General features: G+C 46.3%; 1 protein-coding gene across 3 annotated transcripts; it reads right to left on the reverse strand.

Annotated features, from left to right (window-relative positions):
* Window positions 1-1,689: 1,689 nt before the first annotated feature.
* Window positions 1,690-20,426, reverse strand: LOC123120021 (uncharacterized). 3 transcript variants are annotated; one of them, XM_044540027.1, is made up of 9 exons: window positions 20,272-20,426; window positions 18,535-19,276; window positions 12,920-13,671; window positions 12,438-12,717; window positions 12,123-12,344; window positions 3,322-3,495; window positions 3,014-3,202; window positions 2,780-2,893; window positions 1,690-2,143 (listed from the first exon to the last, which is right to left on the reverse strand). In XM_044540027.1, exons 2-9 carry the CDS (start codon window positions 19,234-19,236, stop codon window positions 1,841-1,843), a joined length of 2,736 nt encoding a protein of 911 aa, XP_044395962.1. In that variant the 5' UTR covers window positions 19,237-19,276; window positions 20,272-20,426; the 3' UTR covers window positions 1,690-1,840. The 3 variants fall into 3 exon arrangements, with proteins under 3 accessions (XP_044395962.1, XP_044395961.1, XP_044395963.1); XM_044540026.1 differs by having other exon boundaries at window positions 20,167-20,322; XM_044540028.1 differs by lacking the exon at window positions 20,272-20,426 and adding an exon at window positions 19,732-20,027.
* Between the last annotated feature and the right edge of the window lie 208 nt (window positions 20,427-20,634).

A 20,634-nucleotide genomic window follows, 5' to 3' on the forward strand; every position in this document is an offset into this window, starting at 1 on the left:
AGTCGTTGCGCCACGCTCGGGAAGCAGAGCATCGGCGTGCAGCCAGCAGCTGGACGCGCCACCGCATCACGCCCCCGCCACCGCGCGCTGGGCCCCGCGGCCGCCCAGCACCGCACCAGAGATCGTCGCCCTGCACCGACCTTCCACGGGCAGAGGAGGAAGGGCCCGCCGCCGCCACGCCATCCGGGGTTTGCCTGTCAGCGCCTGCCGGCGGCAACGGGGAGGAGGATAGGGAGGCGGGGCCAAGGGCCTGGCGGCTAGCCCCCCCCCCCCCCCCCCGACGCGCGCGGGAGGGGGGAGGGGGGCTAGGATCTAGATAGAACATGCCAAAATAATACTCCCTCCGTTTCTAAATATAAGTCTTTTTACATAGTTCAATATGGACTACATACGGAGCAAAATGAGTGAATTTATCCTCTAAACTATGTATCTATACATCCGTCTATAGTCCATATTGAAATCTCTACGAAAGACTTAATATTAGGAACGGGGGGAGTAGGTGTTTAATGGACTCGACACGACCAAAGAAAACACACGTCTCGCTACCTTTGCCAATTCCGGCGTGTAAGTTATACCATACCTGATTCATCGTTGATGTTCACAGGTAGCTTACTACTTGAAGAAAAACACTGTGTTCTAGATGCGCCAAAATTATTTTGATAATGTAGTACCATCACACCCACTCCGGTGCTTGTGAAAGATCACACATACAATATGGCAAAAAAGATTTTTAAAGACCCCCTCCTCTCGCGACCCCCGCGTCGCCTCCCCCGGCGGCGGCGGGGAAACCCTAGCCGCACCACCGCGGCCCCCTCCCCACGTCGGCCCACCTCCTCACCGCCTTAGGCAGCCGTTGGGCAAGCCCGGGGCGCCAAGGATCTGGAGCGGCGGGGGGGCCTCGGTTGCCCTGCTTCTGCGTGGATCTGGAGCGGCGGCTCCATTGGCAAGGCACGACCGGCTAGCAGCCGTGCGGGCGATGGATCTGGTGTCCCACCCGCGCGGGCGGCAGGATTCGGCGATCGGTGCGCGCGATCTGGCGCCTCTCCTCCTCCCCTGTTCGGCGTGCGAGCCAGCCTGGTCGGGCCCCGCTTCCTCTTGGTCGTCGGTTCTATACAAGAGGCGCTGCTGGTGGCGGGGATCTAGTTCGGGCGAAATCCCTGACCGGCCGCGCCGACGGCTGAGGGCGCCGTTCCCCTCCTTGGAGGTGTCGGTATGGACTGATCTCCTCACTTCACCTTCCCCTAGGTCTCCCGGGCGAAAGCCCTAACTTTGTTGGGTGGCGGCGGCGCTCACGGCACCGTTCCCTTCTTGAAGGCGCCGCTTTGGGAACCTTAGGGTTGGGTGGTGGGCGACGGCGGTCGTCGGCTGGCGTCGTGGTGGCATCAATGGCGGAGGACCTGCCAAGGCTCGCGTAGGTGAAGGCCGTCGTTTGGCGTCGTGATGGCGTCGATGACGAAGGACCTGCCAAGTTTGTCACCTCAATCTACTCTGAAGATGGACCAATGGAAGACGGCGACGACGACACGTGTGAGTGCGTCGGACTGGTTTGAGCCCCAGACCTAGCAGATGGTTCGGTCGGAGCCTCCGGCTTTAGATGTTAAGCTTAGGCGAGAGGTCTGGGTATGTGGCCTAGCTTGCACCCTTCATCATTTGGACAGGAGTAGCGGCAGATGTTGCCAAGATGACGGATTCAGGCATATTGTTCTACTTTGTAAGGTCCTCGAGAATAATTAATAAAATGACCGCATGCATCTCCCAGAGGCCGGGGGTCATCCTCATTTTCAAAAAAAATGGCAAAAAGGTAGTTTACACATATGTACGTCCGAGACATAAGAGGAAGTCAGTACTGGTCGTCTAGCTTCCACACCTCATGGAGGAGCCTGTACCTCGCCGTGTTTGAGCCGCTGACCTGCTTCAGCTTGGCAAGCGGATTCGTTGGCACCTTGGAGATGAAGCTCAATGGCGAGCTCAGCTCATCGAGCTCGTCATCACTCGTGTTAGACTTGCGGAGGACTGCCAATCCGCTCTTCCTAGGATCACAAATGATGCTTAGGATTGTGCCAGATGCAGGGTAAGAGTACAAGATGGGTGAAGCACTGCATGGTATCGCCCGTATGCCCTTGTCACTGCTCTCCAGATGATCCTGCCAACACAAAAGATTGTTTGCTTATTTTAAATGGCCCAGTACTCTAAATGGAGATGATGATGACAGTTTGTTGATTTTTAGTTTGTTATAAATATGCTTCCAATGCTGGTAATTACCAACCTAGTTGTAGTTCCTCCTGAAACTAGTAACCTATAATCTGAAGCTACATCCTTAAACAAAACATATTTACATTGTCCGAAATAACTACAGTTCACAAATTATTTCCCAATCCCTTTAAAAGAATATTAATTTGCAAGGAGTTCATTTTCATAGTTAGCTTCAGCTAAATGGATAAATTGTTTGGGACTCTGGGGGCTCTGGCTTTCTGTGGTACATCGTAACAAAACTCTGCTCGATGTCAGTATTTTAAAAGTACACATGTTGTATGAAAGGACCCCCCCCCCCCCCCCCCAAATCTAAAAAGTCAGGCTCTGGCCTTCAGTTGCTTAGTTTGCTTATCCCACACAAAATAGGAGCTTGATGGATTTATAGTCATGTAATTTATATGATTTCTTCAGCTTTGTGAGATTGCAGGCAATCAACGCAAGTTATGGTTTAACCTTTTGAGTAACTAGGCTTATTAGCAACATATGTCCTAAATTCTCATTGCATCAAAAGATCCAACAAACTAACCTCCAATTCTAGAGCCTGAAGCAAGGAATCTTGAATTGGGTCTGGGCAAAATTCATCTGGTACAAAGCCAACAAGTATGTTCCTGACAATCGATGAACTAAAGGTGGGACAAATCTGTGAAAATATAGAAGATAGCATTATAATAAAATAACTTCAAACTGACCAGACAACTAAATTGTTCATGTAGATAAATTATTATTAATTGATTTTTTTTAATAACAAATGAACTCATACCTCTTTCCTGGTACTGGTTTCCATGAGCACATCCTTAGGGATCATTAGGAGATCACTTAATGCATTTAGAAGATAGAAGGGTCTGTAGGTTTCAGCAATGCCATTTTCACCATCCCCATTCTCAACTTCTGGATAGTCGTCCATATCCATACCAAACAAGTCGGTAAGGCATCTGGACCAGCTCCCGATCTACCAACACCATAGCAGAAATAAGTTGATGCTCTCGAATCTTGATAGCAAGTAATAAATCATATAAACAAGAACTACTGATCTAGGTATGACCTCGATATGCCCATAATTGTACTTACAGCATTTTTCAGTTGGACCCCAGCACCGAAGCCAAACTTCCCAGATGGGATGGGAAGAACCTTGGGATCAGTTATTGGGTCAGAAATGGGATCTGTCGGTATCTCATCTTCCGACTCCCGCAAAATAGCATTGAACATTGCTATATCCAATCTAGCTATACACTGTTCCATCAACTACAAATAGCAATACTGTTTGGAATTAGTACAGGTACAAAAGATCTATGAAATCAGTATGTACTCATTATCGGTGCCTCTAGCTTTGATCAAGAATACAAGACGTTATAACAATTTGCCTCTGTTGGATTTTTACACAAAACGGCACCTAATGCGCTAATTATTCATAGGAACCCAAATCAGACAATTCAGGGCAATTCTGACAGATTCAAGATCGATTGATGATGCAACAAATATGATCCATTAATCAAGCACAAGCTCTAGCCTTAAAGGAGGACAAGAAAGACAACTAAACTCCAAGACCCCACAACAGCTCCCCCCTCCCCCTCCCCCCTCCACCTCCTCCGCCGCCCGCGCGCGGACGGCCGAGGGGACCCAACCCTCCGCCGCCGGTCCTCCTCCTTTCCGCTCTCCCCTCCGCCCCCGCCGGTGGTCGGTGCCGGGCTAAGCCCGCGCGTGTGACGGCGGCGGCAGAGGGATCGCCCTCTCACTCCGGGCTCGGGATGCGCGGGATCCCCGATCTCGAGGATGAGGCCCCGATCGATGGCGGCGGCGCCGATCTGGCCCACGGCGGCCTCCATCTGGAGCGCGGCGGCGTGGCGGCCGGCCGGTGACCCAGTGGCGGACGTGGCGGCAGGCTGGCTCTGCTCTGCCTGATTTGGGGCGGAGGGTCCTGGATCCGCGGCGGGGGGCCCTGGGTTGGCCTCCTCGTCCGAGCGCGATGGGGCGGGTGAGCTGCCGGGGATTGGATCGGGTGGCTGGTGATCCTCTGGCGGGTTGCTGTCATGGCGTCAGATCTGGACCCTTTCTCCTGCCGCCTCTCTCGTCGTCCCGGTGGTTTGCGGCTGCAGGCTCTAACGATGGTGAGCCCTGGTGGTGTACCTTGGGTCCGGGGGAAACCTTGGCCGGTCTGGCCGGCCCGGCGGCGGAGACGCCATGAGTGTCGCTTTCCTTCATGAAGGCACAACTGAGAGCCCAATCTACCCACCCCGATTTCCTGCCGAGTGAAAACCTTCAATCCTCTTCGGATTTGGCAGCAGCGGCGCTGTTCACGTCGTGACCTTCCTGGAGGTGTCGTCCGGGGCCTTGGGGCTCGGATGGGAGTACAGAGGATCTGCAGGTGGAGGGGATGGGACCAGTGGCTGTAGGTGGTGTTCGCGAAGGAGGAGCGGTGTTGCATCTGACACGTCGACAATGGCGGGTCTCAGCGGAAAGGAGCAGCAGGGTCTCGCTGTTGGGCGTGTGCTGATGGACGAGCGCAGGATGGTGGTGTTGTCTGGCGTCGTGGTGGCATCGATGGCAGCTAGACCGGGCAAGGTTGATGCGTCAGTACAACTCTGAAGATGATTGGTGGCAATTGGCGGCGGCGGCCTCTGTGTGTGCGCCGGACCGTTGTGTGCCCCAAACCGGCAAGTGGCTTGGTTGGGGCCTCATGTCTTAGATGTTAGGCTTGGCTGCGAGGTATGTTCGGTATTAGGCCCAGACTATCAGCATCCCTTCATCAACTGGATAGGAGTAGCAACAGATGTTGCCTAGACGGTGGCTTCATACTTACTGCTGTATTTCTTTGTAAGGTCTTTTGGGAATAATTAATAAAGTGGTTGCATGCATCGCCCAGATGCAGAGGCCGGGGGTCTTCCTCCTTTTCAAAAAAAGAAGACAACTAAGGCTCCATATCCTCATACCGAAGGCTCGTCTAGGGGGCACACTAATAGAACGGAAGAAAATACCGCTCCAGCAAAGTCAGAACAACCCATCATTAAGAGAACTAGAGCCAATGGTAAGGGAAATGAAGGCCCAAAATGCTATAAATGTGGTGAAGAGAGACACATCCAACGGTTGAACACTCCATGATGGTGAAGACGATGAGGAAGAATAAGATTTTGAAGACATAAAGGGACAAGAGGTTTGTCAAGAAGGGGAAGAGGTGGTATGTGTGATTCAGCATCTCTTATGTTCCACACCACAAGCTGATGACACACAACGGAAGAAAATATTTAAGAGCAAATGCACGGTGAATGGTAAGGTGTGAAAATTAGTCATTAATAGTTGTAGTTACGATTATCTTATCTCGTAGAACTTTGTGAACCATTTAAAGCTTGAAACTCATGATCATCCAAATCCCTACACTATTGGGTGGATCAACACGTGAGGATCACCAAACAATGCAACCTGACACTTTCTTTGGGCAAGCGTTATCACCCAAATGTGTAGTGTGTGTTAAGCTTCATACACTAGCGAACGCAGCCAAAAGTCTGAACTGATGGAAAGGGCTAGACAATCCTCATATTGTAATGCCCCGGACACACCCGCCGGTTGACCGAGAAAATTCCCGTTAGATCGCTCGGTAGGGTTCATGACGAGATCGGAAGTACCGAGACGGAGTCTGCACACACAATTTACCCAGGTCCTGCTTCTTCTTATTCATGGTGAGGGGATACCTCGTGCAGAGGATTACAATGGTGTACGGGATGTCTACCGAGAGTTGGATATGAGATTGCCCTCTGAATGAGGATCTAGGCCTCCCTTTATATAAACAGGAGAGGCCTAGGGCTTACATGAGGGGGTAGATGAGATTGGTTCGGCCGCCGCCCTCCATCTTGGGGAACACGCATATCGTCTTCGCCTCCCTAGGGCTCCTTGGTATCCCTTGGGCCTGGTGGACCCTATTGAAGGTTGAGGGCCCACCCTTGGGCCTGCCCTAGTTTATTATACACGCGTTTGACGAGGCTAGAAGGCGAGATGTCAAGGAACTGCCCTGGTCCATCAGCAACCAGCTCGAAAGAGCCGAACGTGAGGCAATGGCCTGGCGAGAGATCGCCGGTCTCTTTTGATTCTCCGTGTCGGGTTTGTTCTCCGATCAACGTCACCCGTGCCTGGCGCGTCAACTGACGGAGTAAATTCCCATCAGATCCCTCGGTAGGGTTCATGACGAGATCAAAAGTACCGGGACGAAGTCTGCACAATTTACCCAGGTTCGTGCCTCCAAAGAGTAATACCCTACATCCTGCTTCTTCTTGTTATTCATGGTGAGGGGATACCTCGTGCATAGGATTACAATGGTGTACTGGATGTCTACCGAGAGTTGGATATGAGATTGCCCTCTGAGTGAGGACCTAGGCCTCCCTTTATATAGACAGGAGAGGCCTAGGGTTCACATGAGGGGGTAGATGAGATTGGTTCGGCCGCCACCCTCCATCTTGGGGAACACGTGTATCGTCTTCGCCTCCCTAGGGCTCCCTGGTATCCTTGGGCATGGTGGGCCCTGTTCAAGGTTGAGGCCGGGCTCCCTTACGTCAGGTACCCCGGGTATGGGACCCCGTCATCGGTTACTGGCCGGTTACTCCTATCGGGATCTAGATTGGCCCCACAGATCAACACTAGTCTTTCTTGCTCACTTTGTCCTCACTCATGCGCACCTGGGACCAACTTCCCAGTCGGTCACACATCCTGAAATTGCTCCAAGCTGAGCACGCTTAACTTTGGAGTTCTTTCTGAATGGGCTCCCGGAAAAGAAGGAATTCCTTATTGATATGAGTAGCCTGTCATCCCTATTAAGCCAGGCTATCACATACAACCCCACTCAAAGGAACCGACGTCCTCGTCGGGCCATAGGAACGTTCCCTGTGGCACATACGTCTGTGTGTCCGATCCGGCACATGTGCCATGTCGTGTGCCACGACGTGCCACAAATGTCATGCACAACATGGTCGCGCATCTGACCCGCAAACATCCGTGTAACCGCAAGGGTCGGCTCTGATACCAACTTGTAGTGCCCCAGACACACCGGCCAGTTACTGGCCATTACTCCTGACGTGATCTAGACTGGCCCCACAGATCAACACTAGTCTTTCATGCGCACTTCTCACTTGTGCGCACCTGGGACCAGCTTCCCATTCAATCACCCATCCTGAAATTGCTCCAAGCTGAGCACGCTTAACTTTGGAGTTCTTTCTGAATGGGTTGCTGGAAAAGAAGGAATTCCTTATTGATATGAGTAGTCTATATCATCCGTATTAAGCCAGGCTATCACACATAGACACTTTAACTCCCCCTCTCACGTGTGATGCGAGAAGTCAACCCATGAATAGACTGAGACGTATGGCTCAAGAGGCCTATACGTGCACACAGAGGGGGGCAACATCAATTTTTGGATAAACCGCAAAAGCATGACATGAACTTAAAACCTTAGGCTCTGATACCATGTTGCTTCATGCACTAGCCAACGCAACCAAAAGTTCGAACTAATGGAAAGGGCTAGGCAATCCAAATATACACTTCAACAGTGTGATGTGGTTGACAAGGATGCCAACCATATACTTCTTGGGAGACCTTGGCAATTTGATGTGGATACTACACACGAGGGCAAAGAAAATGCATACTCTTTCATTTGGAACAAGAGAAATATGATTGTTCTACCATACAAAGCTAATGGTAATACCTCAAAGAAGGATGGGAAAAGTATGTTAACCATCTCCCACACCTCTAATGAGTTTATGGAAGACTTGAAGGAGGCAAATTTGTGTGTTGCAATTGTTGTAAAAGGATAAGAGCACTCGGCTGTCGAAATTCCAGGAAATGTACATGGCTTATTAGCAGAATTTTAGAACATGCTTGAAGAGCCACAAGGCCTACCACCGATGAGAGCAATTTAACACAGAATTGACTTGATTCAGGGAGCAAGTCTTCCTAATCTTCCACACTATAGAATGGGCCCAAAAGAGCATGGTATATTGAAGAAGAAAGTGGAGGAATTGCCGCAAAAGGGGCACATTCGAGAAAGTATTAGCCCATATGTTGTACAAGCCCTGCTTACACCAAAGAAAGATGGATCTTGGCGCATTTGTGTGGGCAATAGAGCCATCAACAAGATCACTGTAAGGTACAAATTTCCTATTTTTCTGCATGGATGATATATTGGATCAGCTTAGTGAAGCAAGAGTGTTCACCAAGCTATATTTAAGAAGCGGATATCACCAAATTTGCATCATGCCTGGGGATGAATGGAAAACAACCTTCAAGACAAAGTAAGGGTTTTTTTGAATGGATTTTCATGCTAGTTGGACTTTCAAATGCACTATTTACCTTTATGCACTTGATGAATCAGGTCCTTCGACCCATTTTATCTCACTTTGTTGTGGTTTATTTTAATGACATATTTTGTTCTATAGCAAGGACGAGGATGAACACTTTGCTCACATTCAGAATATGCTAGGAGTACTAAACAAAAATGAGCTCTACGACAACTTGAAGAAATGTGTTTTCCTGCAAAAACAAGTTCTATTCCTAGGATTTGTCATAAAATGTGACGGTATTCATGTTGATGATTCTAAGGTTGAATCAATCCGAGAATGGCCAGCTCCAAAGACCATTCCCAAGGTAAGAAGTTTTCGTGGCCTTTGCAACTTTGCGATTTGTGAATAATTTCAACACTATCAGGGCACCAATTACCGTGTGAAGGAAGGAAAGTTCCAATGGACAGAAGTGGCTGAAATTAGTACCAATGAGATCAAGCAAAAACTCTCACAAGCTCCTATTTTGGTGCTACCTAATTTTAACAAGACTTTTGAGTTGGAGTGTGATGCAAGTGAAGTAGGCATTGGGGTTGTTCTATCTCAAGAAAGAAAGCCAATTGCTTGATTTAGCGAGAAGTTAAGTAAAGCTAGGCAAAAATGAAGTACTTATCATCAAGAATTATATGCAGTTTCCGAGCTTTAAAAACTTGGGAAGTCTATTTGCTGCCTAAAGATTTCGTTTTTACACTAACCATCAATCCTTGAAGCATTTTAAAACCAAAAGCATGTTGATTGCATGCTAGAAAGATGTGCAGCATATGAGAGGTTTAACTATCTCATTGTGCATAAATTTGGAGTAACCAACTGAGTGGCCGATGCTTTGAGTTGTCGTGCATGTCTCTTGACTTCTTTCGACGCTTAACTTCCAGGCATGTATCAAATAAAGGAGTTGTATGGGGATGCTGGAGACTTTGGCCATGTTTGGGTAAAGCACATATAGGGCCAGCCATTAGGTGCCTCTTCAAGAATGATAGTTTGTACATCCCAAGAGGTTCTCTATGTGACATAAAGGAGTTGTTGCAGCATATTTGGTGCAAGATGGGTATCTCTTCATAAACGATGGTGACAAACTGATTAAAGAGCTCCATTCAAGTGATCTCAGTGGCCATGTTAGACGCGACAAGACTATCACTAACTTAGAAGCTTGTTACTTTTGGCCACAACTAAAGAGAGATGCCGAAAAGTTTGTTTAGCAGTGCCCCATATGTCAAACATGCAAAGGCCAGGTCCAGAACACAGGGATATCTCTATGAGCTTCGTCTTCGGTTTCGCAAGAATAAGGCGAGGGAGTGATGTTGTGTTTGTGGTCATGGAAAAATTCTCTAAAATGGCTCATTTTATTCCATGCCCCAAGAAAACATATGCCCATCATGTGGCAAACCTATTCTTTCCAGAAGTGGCCAGACTTCATGGAGTTCTAAGGTCCGTCGTCTGAGACCGTGATAGCAAGTTTCTTGCTCCATTTTATCTCACCTTGTGGAAGCAATTGAACATTGATTTAAATTTTCTAACACTGCCCATCCACAAATAGATGGACACACGAAAGTGGTGAAGAAACTTTGGGTAATCTGATCCGTTGCATTTGTGAAGAAAGGAAGGGACAATGGCATTTGGCTTCACCGCTTGCCGAATTCTCCTGCAACAACTCCAAGCATAGATCCACATGGAGTCCTTTCTCCATTATCTACAGGAGAAAGGTCGCTCCAGTGCATGGTTTTCGGGTCACGCGACTAGTCGTGACTAGTCATCGACTAATCGATGAGTCGCAAAAAATGTCGACTTAACTTACTGTCGACTCGAGTCACTAGTCGCAACTGCAGGCTCGAATTTTTCCGAGTCGCTACCCCTGAGTAGTTTGGGTGTTTGCTGCCTAAAGATTACGTTTTTACACTGACCATCAATCCTTGAAGCATTTGAAAACCAAAAGCATGTTGATCGCATGCTAGAAAGATGTGCGGCATATGAGAGGTTTAACTATCTCATTGTGCATAAATTTGGAGTAACCAACTGAGTGGCCGATGCTTTGAGTTGTCGTGCATGTCTCTTGACTTCTTTTGAGGCTTAACTTCCATGCATGTATCAAATAAAGGAGTTGTATGAGGATGCCAGAGACATTGGCCATGTTTGGGTAAAGCACATATAGGGCCAGCCATTAGGTGCCTCTTCAAGAATGATAGTTTGTACATCCCAAGAGGTTCTCTATGTGACATAAAGGAGTTGTTGCAGCATATTTGGTGCAAGATGGTGACAAACTGATTAAAGAGCTCCATTCAAGTGATCTCAGTGGACATGTTAGAGGCGACGAGACTATCACTAACTTAGAAGCTTGTTACTTTTGGCCACAACTAAAGAGAGATGCCGAAAAGTTTGTTTAGCAATGCCCCATATGTCAAACATGCAAATGCCAGATCCAGAACACAGGGATATCTCTATGGGCTTCGAGGGAGTGATGTTGTGTTTGTGGTCATGGACAAATTCTCTAAAATGGCTCATTTCATTCCATGCCGCAAGAAAACAGATGCCATCATGTGGCAAACCTATTCTTTCCAGAAGTGGCCAGACTTCATGGAGTTCTAAGGTCCATCGTCTGAGACCGTGATAGCAAGTTTCTTGCTCCATTTTATCTCACCTTGTGGAAGCAATTGAACATTGATTTAAATTTTCTAACACTGCCCATCCACAAACAGATGGACAAACGAAAGTGGTGAAGAAACTTTCGGTAATCTACTAATCTGATCCGTTGCATTTCTGAAGAAAGGAAGGGACAATGGCATTTGGCTTCACCGCTTGCCGAATTCTCCTACAACAACTCCAAGCATAGATACACATGGAGTCCTTTCTCCATTATCTACAGGAGAAAGGTCGCTCCAGTGCATGGTTTTCGGGTCGCGCGACTAGTCGTGACTAGTCATCAACTAGTCGATGAGTCACAAAAAAATGTTGACTTAACTTAGTGTCGACTCGAGTCACTAGTCGCAACTGCAGGCTCGACTTTTTCCGAGTCGCAATTCCAGTTTTCTGGGCCCAATATTCCAGTTTGTTCCAAGAAAAGAGTAGTTTGGGTGTTGTGTGAATTAATTAGAACACAAGTTATGGTTCTATGAAAAAAGGTTCAAGTGGTAAAAGGTTAACGGTCCTAGTGAAGTTGTGGTTTTATTTAATTCAGTAATATAATAATTTAGTATGAAATGTAAAAATAAACAGCATAACTAGCAATTTTTGGAAAAGCAGTAAGTATCATCATAAGAATTTAAGGGTCAAATTATGTACATATACGTATTGGACAAGATCCAAAGTTTGAAGATAATAAACATGATGCTCACACAGTAGCTGGAGTCTGTTTACCGTGAGTTGTGGTGAAACTAAAAAATGCTAGTTTTTTATTTTATTCTCTGCTCTAAAAACTAACTATCTCATAACAAATGTCAGAAATTCTGATTCTAATTTATTATCCAATCTGATAATCACAAGTACCTTCCAAGGCAAGAAATATGCATTTATATATGTAAAGCAAGAAACATGAGCGAGTTATATCAATTATACAAAGCTCACCAACTTGGCCAACATAGGCAGGCACCCACACTCGTGTCCAGCTGCCCTTACAGGGCAAATCTTCTCTGATGCCTGTTTGAAAGCCTTCTTCCATATGTCTATTGACAAGGTTGCTTGTTGCTGATTGCCCACAACAGTAATCCTTCCGTAACATTTCTTTGCATTCAAACCAGTCTTTGATTTAGTACTGATATAAGCAGATTGCATATGTGGTGTAAATGCCTGCAAAGTAAGATTTTGTAGTGTACAAAATTTGAGAAATTCCTACAGACAAAAGTACATGCAATAAAGATTCAAACTAATAAGGAAACAAACCTGCCACCAAATGCACTCTACAATCCGTGAGAATATCCATGATTCAATCTTCTTTAGTGCAGCTATAAATGTATCAATATCTTCCCAGTTATCAAACTCAGGTGAAAGGAAATTCCCTTTCTTCCGATTAAGCGATTCCCACATCGATGCAGAATTTCTCCTCGGTGCAGTTTTTGAACTATAATCAGTAGCATTAATGTCATTTCCAATGTCCGATTGCTTAGAAGTTTCAGTAACAATTGCTCGCAGCACCACACAGTTTGACAACCAGAAACTCAGCCTGATCGGAAAAATTATGGAAGAATACAGATATCAAAATACATAAAATTACTGAAGTAATAGCGTAGTACTGCACTCTACATAATGCAAGAGAATAAAGCTGTGCAAGCAAAAGGTTATCAATTCATCTAATATTCCACCCCAAAAAGTAGCCATTCCTTGAAATATGATGACCTGAACATAAGAGGAAAAATCCTATGCACCTTGCGACATCATATCCACAAGCTTTTGCAACAAAAACCAGCCCAGAGGAAGCACTTCTTGCTGCACTTCCCATCTTTTCTCTCGGACAGTTTTTAAATGCATGAACAAAATGCCTAGAGAGCCTTCGTGCAGGTGTATGGACCTTGTTTGCCGAGCTACCATGTTCAGCAGCCACAGAATAAAGGCCTATCTCAGAAGCAGCGGCTTCTTGCAGCTCAGTTTCAAGCAACTCAACCTTACGTTCAAGTTCTCGAATTTTGTTGTCACTTCTATTATTCGAAATACGCACTGGTGCCTGGGCTTGCATTCCATTAACAGCACTGTTCTTAGTATCATGAGCGATCAAGATATCTTCTGAATCAACTTCCTTCACTTCTTCCTTCTGGGAATCAACTTTCTTACTTATGGTGCTTCCATTAATATCTGGAAGTCTCATACTGAACCTCATATTCTTAGCTCTATCACTAGTTAAAGTGCTGTAAGTTCTCTCGCCAAATTGTCTCTGGTTGGAGTCAGCCATACCATAAGCAAAAGACATTTTACGACCAGTTCTGAGAGCATTGTGTTGTGGAATAGATGGAGATTCTTCTCCCGGTAAATCTGTCCCTGGATGGATGGTTGTCTTTTGCATTTGAATTGGATGCTTTTCAACTTCTTCCCTCCGCACTTTTGTACTGGAAGATGGCACTTCACGCTGGGAATCTAATGATGAGCTGGTGCCTTCATTGCCAAATACCCTGGCATCCTTCCCCTGGAAAATTCAGACTACATTGAGATGGTGCAAATAAGCAGATTATATAGTTAATTGGAGAGAAAATGAACAGCAGAACTGAATTACACCACTACCATTCTTACTGAAAGTAGTAGGCAGATATGTGAATCTCGTGATGTGTTCACACGGTGCTTACTCAATGAAGTTAGTAAAGCAAGAGACAGAGTATGGAATGTACAATAAAACAATTCCAACAGCTATGGCTTGACTTGAGAGTAACAGTGTGTACAAAATCAAAGGAATGTCAAATAGAGACTAATACAGTACCCTCAAATCGTTATGGGGCATTTATTTTCGTAAAGGTTCAGGTTAGTTTGTACTAGTGCTCAAAATGTCGGTAGTATTACCCTACTCCTGCTTCTGTTATTGAGATTATCTTGGGTGGGGGGGGGGGGGGGGTCACCAAAGGCGAAATGCTCTCCGGTGAGGTGTAACTACTATTACAACTTTCTTCCCCTCCTCATCTAGGGTTCCTGGCTTGCCTTATATAGGTGGTCGAGCCAGGCGTACAAGAGTCGGGTTGGGCCGGTCGGGGTGGGCTTGGCCTGGGCTGCCCATCCTTGCTTCTGGAGTGTGATAGCCTGGCTTAATAGGGATGATAGACTACTCATATCAATAAGGAATTCCTTCTTTTCCGGGAGCCCATTCGGAAAGAACTCCAAAGTTAAGCGTGTTCAGATTGGAGTAATTTCAGGATGGGTGACTGACAGGGAAGTTGCTCCCGGGTGCGCACAAGTGTGGACAAAGTGCGCATGAAGGACTAGTATTGATCTGTGGGGCCAGTCTAGATCTAGCCAGGAGTAACGACCGCCGGCGAGTGTGTCCGGGGCGTTACAAGTTGGTATTAGAGCCGACCCTCACGGTTACACGGATGTTTGCGGACAGGTGCGCGGTCATGTTGTGCATGACGTTTGTGACCCGTCGTGGGACACGACATGGCACATGTGCCGGACTGGATGCACAGACATATGTGCCAAGAGGGAATGTTCCTATGGCCCGATGAGGACGTCGGTTCCTTTGAGTGGGGGTGTATGTGATAGCCTGGCTTAATAGGGATGATAGACTACTCCTATCAATAAGGAGTTCCTTCTTTTCCGGGGGGGCATTCGGAAAGAACTCCAAAGTTAAGCGTGCTTAGCTTAGAGTAATTTCAGGATGGGTGACCGACCAGAAAGTTGCTCCTCGGTGCGCACTAGTGAGGACAAAGTGCGCAGGAAAGACTAGTATTGATCTGTGGGGCCAGGGGAGATGATGTGAGCTTGCGCGCATCCCCAAAAAAACGGCAGGAGGAATTGAGTCACCTCCCGCCGATTCCCTCACCCTATTTAGACCCCTTCGATTCACCGCCCGCACACCCGCCACCATCCCCCCCCCCTTTCGAGCTCTCCTTCACCTACGAGCAGGTAAGAGGTGCCGTCTTCTCCAATCGGCGGCAGCGATCCTTCGTCCTCCTCTTCTCCGAGTTGCTCCCTGCCTCCTCCCTGCTCCTCCGATGGTTGCAAGTTCAATCGCTCCCTACTCGTTAGACCTTATATCTCTAACCGTGGTAGGAGTAGATCTGTAGGTAGTATGGTAGACTTTGCAAGTGTTTCTTCATGATGTTGTCTGAGGATGTGGTAGATTAGATGCTAGTGGTGCCTTTTGGTAGCATGGTAGGTTTTGCTTCTCGGCACTGACGATGTTCATGCTGTTGTGGTAGATGTACATGTTTTCCATGTCAGTTTTAATGCTAGTATGGTAGACGTGGTAGTGTGTTGACCTTCATGATCAATCAGTGCTAGTTTGCTAGATGTGCTAGTGTTAAGCTTGATGATGAGTCCATGTGTAGTATGCATTGTCTTTGTTCAGTAGTGCTGATGCTAACCATTGTAGGACATGACCACCGAGGACCTTAGTCAGGCCATTGTTATGTTCGAGAACCATATCTTTCTCTCCTATGTTGAGGACTCCCAACCGATATCTCAGTTGATGCCTCCTGATTCAGATATTTTTTAGGGGCATGTGCGCCCATCTTTAATGTTGATGCCTACGACAACTACTAAGGCGGCCACTAAAGGCTGGAAAGGCACAGATGAGGGGATCAAATGAAGGGGGACATGATGAAATGCAGTCCTTCCTGTCCACCTTCGTCTTTAACAATATGTGTGAGACATCGCGAGTGGCTTGAGGACTAATAAGGGCTCAAGGAGATGCACCTGAACGTTGTTGCCAAGCAAAATTTTGAGTTTTGTGGCACATAGGTGACCTCAACACAGGTGTATAACCATCTTAGGAAGTGGAGAGCGGGATGATTCCAAGTGTCCAATCTTAGAGACCTTAGTGCGCACAGTGGGATCAGGACACCTTCACCACATCGCGGATAGCTAACCTACCACTTGTTTCACTTGATCAAGCATGCCAATCACAACTAACAATGTTGTCTTCCTTTCTTAGGATGCCCAAGGATGCTGAGTAGCTCAACAGGCCCACGCAGAACTACTCTCAGACGCGGATCATCTTCTCCTGGGGTCTGGGTACCGGCAAGCATGCCATGGGCTCTAGCGAGCCTCTTGGTTCGCCTATGTCTGAGTATCCAGATGCCCAGGAATTGTAGACCATCATCCTTGATGGCCCTGGGAAGGTTGCTGTTGGTGACCACGGTCTTGCTCGTGAGAGGAAGAGGAAGAGGGGCCCCTTGATGGAGGAGGAGTTGAGCGTCTTTAGCATCATGATCAATGTAGTCAAGGAGGTGGCATCTGCCATTAGGGAGAGCAAGCACATCGACGTCCACCCTTCCCGCTACAGCGCTGTCATGGACATCATTTGGTTTCAGTGAGGCTCCGATGGTGACGCTTAGCCACCTCCTGGACAATAGGGCATAGGGTATTGGGTTTATTGGGATGGAAGCGTAACATAGGATCCTCTAGCTTAGGACTTGGCTGGGCAAGCACTACTACTAGTGCAAAGGTCTGGTGGTGATGGCATGCATGCATGATGATGATGATGTATATTTTGTGGTAGGGCTTGAAAATTGTTGATGGCCTACATATTTTCATGAGGTGATATATACACCCCTCATGGTGATGGTGAACTTGCGGTGGTAGGATTACACCCTCTTTTTATGTGGTGGTAGAATGACACCATAGTAGATAGGATGAACTTGTGATGGTTTTTGGTATATGAATCATGCATTTTTATGTTCTTTATGTTCCATGTGTGCTTCTCCACTTGTGTTACTTTTCCTGCTTGTTGAAATCTTGTTCTTCTGTCTTGGTAGATGAAGTGTTATGTGGTGTACTCATAGAGGGTTCCAGGAGTCTATGGTTCATGGCATTGCAGACATGCCATGAACAAGTGAACGGTTACAAAAACAGCTGCTACAAAGGGTTAAGAATAGGGAGGAGGCAGAGAATGATTACTCCAAGTCCGTCTTCAAAGAGAAGAGCAATCATGAAGTACGCAAGGGCGCAGATCAAATCGGGTTAAGTGGGCTGAAGAACTTGATAATCTTCATCCAATTCATCGTCATTGTGGTGTTGTTGTTATCTGTGATTGTACGTAACACTGGTTAGGGTGGTAGCTGGTAAGCTCACCACATTGGGGTGCAAGATCATGACATCGGGCCGAATGCGTGTAACCAAACACAGCCTGCTGCTGATGGATAAGTCTATGTACTAAGGTCTTTGTGGGGCTGCAGCACATGGTCCTTTGGCTGCAGCACATGGTCCTTGTGGCAGTTAGGATAGAATCCCTGACCATTAAGGACTGGCAGTTAGGATAGCATCTTAGACTAGCATCTTAGACTGGCATCTTAGCAGCATCTTAGACTAGCATCTTAGCATATGCTTGGCTGGCTAGCAGCCTATAAGTATGTATCCCCAACCCCTCAGGTTGGCATGGCATTTGTGTGAGAAATAAACCAACGAAAATTGTCCCAACTCTCCTAGTGTCATCCACAACTATGAAATGCTCAGGCTGAAAGGTCTAACAGCTGCATCAGCCCAGCCAAAAATCACGAACGTGGGCAACTAAACGCCTGCGGGAAAGTTGCTGCCCTAATGCAGGCAACCAAACATGGTGCCGAACATGGCCCAGAGCCTGTTTTTACTCAGCCAGGCTCTACTGGGCCACAGATGCAAGGAGGCTAAAATTGGTGCAGGCAACCAAACATGCCCCTAAAGTTCACTACTTGCTGTTAAATTCAGTCTTTCAGTACAAATTCTAGTTCAGTTAGTTCAGAGCTTGACATGTCTAGGGAGATGGTACTCTGATTGTAATCATAATCGATCTGTTCTGCCAAAATTTAATATGGTAAAGGAAAGAAAGGAATGGCCGTAGAAGAAGGGAATTCAGAATCAGTTATCAGGGTTCAAGGTTAATTAAATGCCATACTGACTGGGGCAACGAGTGCCACAAATAACAATTTCCTACTCAAAAGGTCTACAAAATACCATTGGAAATCAACGAGTACCTCCTTTCCGGTTTATAAAGCTTGTGCGTATCCCTAGATCTATAATTTGACCAACATAAGATGAGTTGTATAGTCTAAAAATTATACCGTTAGAAAGCATACGACTTGAACTTTCTAATGATATATTTTTTGTGACATATAAGTGTTATGTTGGTCTATTTGTCAACCTAGAGATACACGCAAGCCTTATAAACCTCTTTAAATATCATAGGATGTGCAAGTAGTAAAAGGTACTGCAAAAAGCCTCTTTAAATATCAATTAAAACTTAATAAATGTAATGGAAAGTGGAAACAAGACGGTAGTAGTAAGCTCCCTATGCCCTACCCAAGTGTTTCTAGTTTATTACACGAGTCAGTCTACATCTAAATATGGATCTGTATTTGGTATTTACCTTCACAGAGTCCTGAGATCTATTACTACCTGTATGCACATTTCCATCTGAGTGGTACGGATATGGAGTTCCTTCCTCATCGTCATCGGTGAAGGAAGCAAACCCAGCATCCTCAGTGTAGTCCTCACTCATTGTTGCCGACATGAAGTCCTTTGGATCCTTATCAACTGATGCCTCTTTTGGTAATGCATCTCTCGAGGAAACGCTTGAGCTGTCCCCATCCAATGGCTGGATTCGAAGATAAACCATAGGATGTGCATTACTTTTAAAGCTCCTCTTCGAGTTGAGAGGCACCAGAACAGCAGTGTCCTCAAGAAACAGTGCATGTTCTGCCAAGTCTAGTGTTGCAGTTCCCAAATGTTGCCCCTTCAGCTTATCCCTCCTTGGTTCATATAAATTCAACTCAAGCAAGTTCTTTTGCCACTTTCCACTTTTCGATGAGCCCTCGTTCTGAAAAACAACCTGTATGCTTATGAACTCGTTAAATTCGATCTTCCCCGCTGTGGAACCTGAGCAGACTGAAGGTGCAACGGTGTTTGTCTTCCCTGAATTGCGCTCATCATTTTCCCAAAAAAGAACCGCAGAACGCAAAGACTTGAGGGATTCAGAAGGGGGCCATGGGCTTATCTCCTGGATGAAGATGTTGAAGTCTACATGGATGGCAGCATCCTTCTTTGTCTTAGTACGGAGGCCCAGCACCATTGCTCAAACACTAGAACCTGATGGAGCTTATGGATGGTATCTGAAGATGAAAACCTCTCATAAATACAACTGATGGCACCATAAATAAAAGACAAAGAATCTGTTATGCTGATGATGAATATATTCTCTGTGGAAAATCGACAAAAGATGCATGTGAAATTATATGCAATCAGTCAAAATTTATGAGAAATGACATTACAAGAAAAACTAGTTTGCAACACTGTATCACGGGAATAACACCAGGCGATCAAGATTTAGGTAAAAACTGTAGAAGCCACCCTAAAACGGCATTTTAAGCAAGATCTCTAAAACTGCACTTTTGCCAAGACCCCTAAAACAGAATACGTACTAATCAAACAAGACAACGATTGACGGAGGAAACAAAAACGGCGCAATATTAGACGACAGAAACACAATGCATTTCGCGTTCCAAATCACAATAATTTAACTATACTACAATAAAATCAGATAAAAGGAGGGGGAGGGGGGTGCTACCAGCACGGTGAGATCTGAGAAAGGATATGGCTTTGACCAAACTGTGGCAAGCACCCCATGTTCAAAGTTTCAACATTTAGCTGGTAACATAAAGAGACGGGTTCGCGAAAAACAAGTTGGACAAAGAAGCATCAAGGAACCGTATGGAGAAATGGGCGCCTTTTCAAGGTAGAAAAGACGGGAAATTTATCTACAGTAACACCTAGATCGAAGTATAAGCGCTCTAGAAGCAAAATAAACACAAGCTACAACCCCGCTACCAAATTACTCCTCGGTACGACAGCATTGAATGCATATTAAATTTCCCAAAAACAAGAATGCAAATTAAATGCTAAAATGTGTCAACACCAAGTTCGGTAAGAAAACTAGGTAATAGTAAGAAATCAAACAAATCAACCGAAGAGGTATATAGAGATAGAGCGCGCGCGCAAGCACCTGAATCTACCAGGGGGGATCCAAACGCAATACAAGGAGCCGAAAGCGATTGATGGAAAGAGAGAAAGAGGGATATATAGAGAAGAAAAGGGAGGAGCTGCTCACGTTGGAATGATTGGCTGCGTGATTGAGTTCGTGGGCACGCAGTAGTAGCTGTCGGTGGGTGGGGGAAGAAAAAGCACTCGCGACATAAGATGCCGGCCCTCCTGGAGTGGCTAAATTTCGTTTTTTTACCCTTTTCACGTACTTTAGCACGATCTGATCTTTTTTTTTATATGGGAACTCTCGCCGCTTTATTTACTTATGAAATGAAACTCGGAATCTCATCTGATACAATGTCCAAAATGCATTCTGGCGGGGAAGAGAGCCATACTTGAGAAAGTTCATCTCCCATTCCCACCTTAGCTAACCTATCTGCGGCGGCATTTGCACTACGTCGCACCCACGAAACACGGAAAGAAGCGAAAG

The sequence above is a fragment of the Triticum aestivum genome, chromosome 5D, assembly GCF_018294505.1.
Source record: "Triticum aestivum cultivar Chinese Spring chromosome 5D, IWGSC CS RefSeq v2.1, whole genome shotgun sequence".
NCBI classification, from domain to species: Eukaryota; Viridiplantae; Streptophyta; class Magnoliopsida; order Poales; family Poaceae; genus Triticum; species Triticum aestivum.